The sequence below is a fragment of the Austrofundulus limnaeus genome, unplaced genomic scaffold (genome assembly GCF_001266775.1).
Source record: "Austrofundulus limnaeus strain Quisiro unplaced genomic scaffold, Austrofundulus_limnaeus-1.0 Scaffold640, whole genome shotgun sequence".
NCBI classification, from domain to species: Eukaryota; Metazoa; Chordata; class Actinopteri; order Cyprinodontiformes; family Rivulidae; genus Austrofundulus; species Austrofundulus limnaeus.
The window spans coordinates 36681-38559 of NW_013953042.1; the positions used below are offsets into that span (position 1 = coordinate 36681).

At 43.2% G+C, this 1879-nt stretch overlaps 1 protein-coding gene across 1 annotated transcript in view; it reads left to right on the forward strand.

The window, feature by feature from the left end:
• The window catches only part of znf16l (zinc finger protein 16 like), a gene marked incomplete at its 5' end in the record, with an annotated part of 19611 nt that extends 18512 nt beyond the window's left edge, over nt 1-1099 (forward strand). The window contains 1 exon segment of the mRNA XM_014027362.1: nt 180-1099. Within this exon segment, the coding sequence (XP_013882816.1) occupies nt 180-865 (686 nt within the window). The 3' untranslated portion in view covers nt 866-1099.
• Nucleotides 1100-1879: the final 780 nt, after the last annotated feature.

A 1879-nucleotide genomic window follows, 5' to 3' on the forward strand; every position in this document is an offset into this window, starting at 1 on the left:
GTCTGTTAGTGTAAAGCGCTTTGGGGTCCGGAGGGACTTGAAAAGCGCTCTATAAGTTCAGTACCATTTTAAAGCCAGGAACCTGAAAATATGATTAGGTCATTTTGGCCAAATTTGACTTAATCCTCATTTCGATATGATGGGTCAACAAATGTTTTTTTTTTTTTTGTTTGTTTCAGGGCAGCCGTTTCCCAACCACACCTACATCTGCTCACTCTGTGGAACCTTCTGTCCTGGCTCCATGTTCCTGGAGGAACATATCAAACTCATACATCCAGACACTAACGAAACCCAAGCTTTCAAGGTCCTGCAGGGTACCTCCTCTGCTCTACTCGGCATGATGGAAAGTACTGATTCTACAAGACCTGTCAGTGAGGACAGCCCGCAACCAGGTTCTGATGTCAGCATGGGTCGAACATTGAGAAAGGAGATTAAAATTGAGGGTGGGTATGAATGCGGGGACTGTGGCCGCCATTTTAATTATCTCGGAAACCTTCGTCAGCACCAGCGCATTCATACTGGAGAGAAACCCTTTGTGTGTCCAGATTGTGGGGAGACATTCCGCCATGCAGCTCGTTTGAAAAGTCACAGGTTGGTCCACAGTGGAGCTCAGAGCCCATTCCCCTGTCCACAGTGTGGGAAAGGCTTCTCAGTGCTGTCGGGGCTCAAAAGACACCAAAGAGTGCACACTGGAGAGAGTCCATATGCATGTCCTCAGTGTGGTCGTTGCTTTAAAGAGCTAGGGAATCTGTACACCCACCAGAGGATCCACAGTGGGGCCACACCTTACTGCTGCCAGCAATGTGGCCGCAGCTTCCGCCATCTTGGCACGTTCAAGAGTCACCGCTGCATGCCAGCACAGTAACCTGCCTGTACTGTAGTAGTCGCGGATGATCGATACAGGTACTCTGAGACTTCAAAAGTTAGTCTGTGTGAAGAACCGGCCCTGTAGAAACAAGACCAGAGATGCTGCTGAAGAGAAAACTCACCTCCACAGCGTACAAAGTCAAGAGTTCATTGAGTTCCAGTGTTCATTGTTGACCCTGTAGAGAGAGCCCTGTTGTTCCAGAGCTTTTAATTAAAACATGTATAATATTAAGTGGAGTCTGCCAATGAAGGAGTTATGGTGGATATAAAAAGTGTACACACCCCAGTTAAATTCTAGGTTGAGACCAATGAGACAAAGATAAATTATTTCAGAACTTTTCCCACCTTTTAAAGTGAGCTATAATCTGTACAACTTAGTGGGAAAAAAAGATTTTTGTGGTGGGAAAGTAAAAAATTAAAGTAAAATAAGATGGTTCCAAAGTGTGCACACCCTTAAACTAATTCTTGAAGCACCTTTAGACCTTATTACAGCACAGTCTTTTTGGGTAGGGGTCAACCAGCATGACATCTTGATTCTGCAATATTTGCCAATTATTCTTTGCAAAAACGCTCCAAATCTGTCAGATTGTGAGGGCATSTCCTGTGCACACCCCTCCTCGGATCATCCCATATATTTTCTATGGGATTCAGGTCTGGACTCTGGCTGGGCTGTTGCAAAACTTAAATCTTGTGAAGCCATTCTTTTGTTGATTTGGATGTATGTTTTGGGTCACTGTCATTTTGAAAGACAAATTTTCTCTTCATCTTCAGCTTTCTAGCAGAAGCCCTACAGTAGAGATTAGCACTACAATGGGTAACAAGTTATTTGAAAAATATGAAACGGTTCAAGTAAACAAATGCAAGATCTGAATTATGTAATATTAGTTGTGGAGTTCCTGAGGGTTCTGTGRTTGGACCAAAACTGTTTATTTTATATGTGAATGATTTGGTCAATGTATCGAAGCTTTCAAAATCTATTCTGCTTGCAGATGACATATTGTGGCAAAAATAT